This window comes from Trichinella spiralis, assembly GCF_000181795.1.
Source record: "Trichinella spiralis strain ISS 195 chromosome Unknown Scfld2899, whole genome shotgun sequence".
NCBI classification, from domain to species: domain Eukaryota; kingdom Metazoa; phylum Nematoda; class Enoplea; order Trichinellida; family Trichinellidae; genus Trichinella; species Trichinella spiralis.
This window is the reverse complement of record NW_003529838.1, coordinates 318-1,331: the sequence shown is the minus strand read 5'-3', so window position 1 is coordinate 1,331 and position 1,014 is coordinate 318. Positions and strand designations below refer to the sequence as shown.

The 1,014-nt window shown below is 38.4% G+C and overlaps 1 protein-coding gene across 1 annotated transcript; it reads left to right on the top strand.

Annotated features, from left to right (window-relative positions):
• Window positions 1-352: 352 nt before the first annotated feature.
• Window positions 353-781, top strand: Tsp_15935 (putative E3 ubiquitin-protein ligase BRE1). The gene has a single exon (XM_003368207.1). The coding sequence runs from the start codon at window positions 353-355 to the stop codon at window positions 779-781; it is 429 nt and encodes a 142-aa protein (XP_003368255.1).
• Window positions 782-1,014: the final 233 nt, after the last annotated feature.

The following is a 1,014-nucleotide window of genomic DNA, read 5'->3' as shown; positions in this document are numbered from 1 at the left end:
ATGGAAAAGGGGTGAATGAATTTATTTCTTTATTTAAATATTTGAAAAAGAGTGATATATGTGGAACAGAGATATTTTGTTTTTTTTTATTTTGGTTTTGTTTTGCATGATTAGCAATTGGCAACGTCGCAACAGATGCGGTCGTGGGAAGGGTGAAAAGAAAAGAAATTGGCCGAAATGGTGCGGACCTTTGGAAAGGCAACTTTCAAGTTCCAAGATGGCGGATAAGGAACCAGTGGTGGAAAAAATTAGAGCTTTTGTGGAAAGTTAATATATTTCGCTGTCGGTCGCGTGAAGGCCAACGCTGTCAACGAAATTATATAGCCATCTCATCGGAAATGATATATGTGGAATGCAAGAGCAATTTGTCTCACTTCGACGAAGACCGGTGAAAAAGCTTCGAAATTGTCGTTGGGATCGGACCAGGCAGGATTTGACCAAACATATCGAATTGTTGGAAAATGCCCAGACCGAAGCGAATCGTTTTCGAAATACTATCGGCCAGTTGGAAAAAAAACTGCGCCGTGCATACAGGGGGGCGGAAAATATGAAAGAGACGACCGTTGTCGATTTGCAAATACGCGAAGAGCAGATATTCGCTTTGAAGCAAAAAGTTCTTTGTGCATTGTGCAAATTGAACCAATTGAATCGTGTTCTATTGAAATGCGGACATCTTTTCTGCCACATTTGTATAGAAAAGTTGCTGAAGCAACGCCAAAGAAAATGTCCGAGTTGTATGGCCTTATTCAGCCAACAGGACGTGAAAAATGTCTACATTTGAAACAACGTTTTTTGTTCGGCTGCCTCCATCTTGCTGTACTTTCTCTCTCCTACCCCTCCCCTGTCACAAATTATTTCTCTCACTCTCTGTATTATTATTTCTATTCTCTTTTTTTGTTTGTCTTTTTTTTTCATTTTTACCGATCGGCTAACAGTAAAAAAAGAAAAGAAAAATATTTTAATTGATTTATTCAGAAAAAAAATGTATGTGCAAAAGTAGATAGATACTGCTTG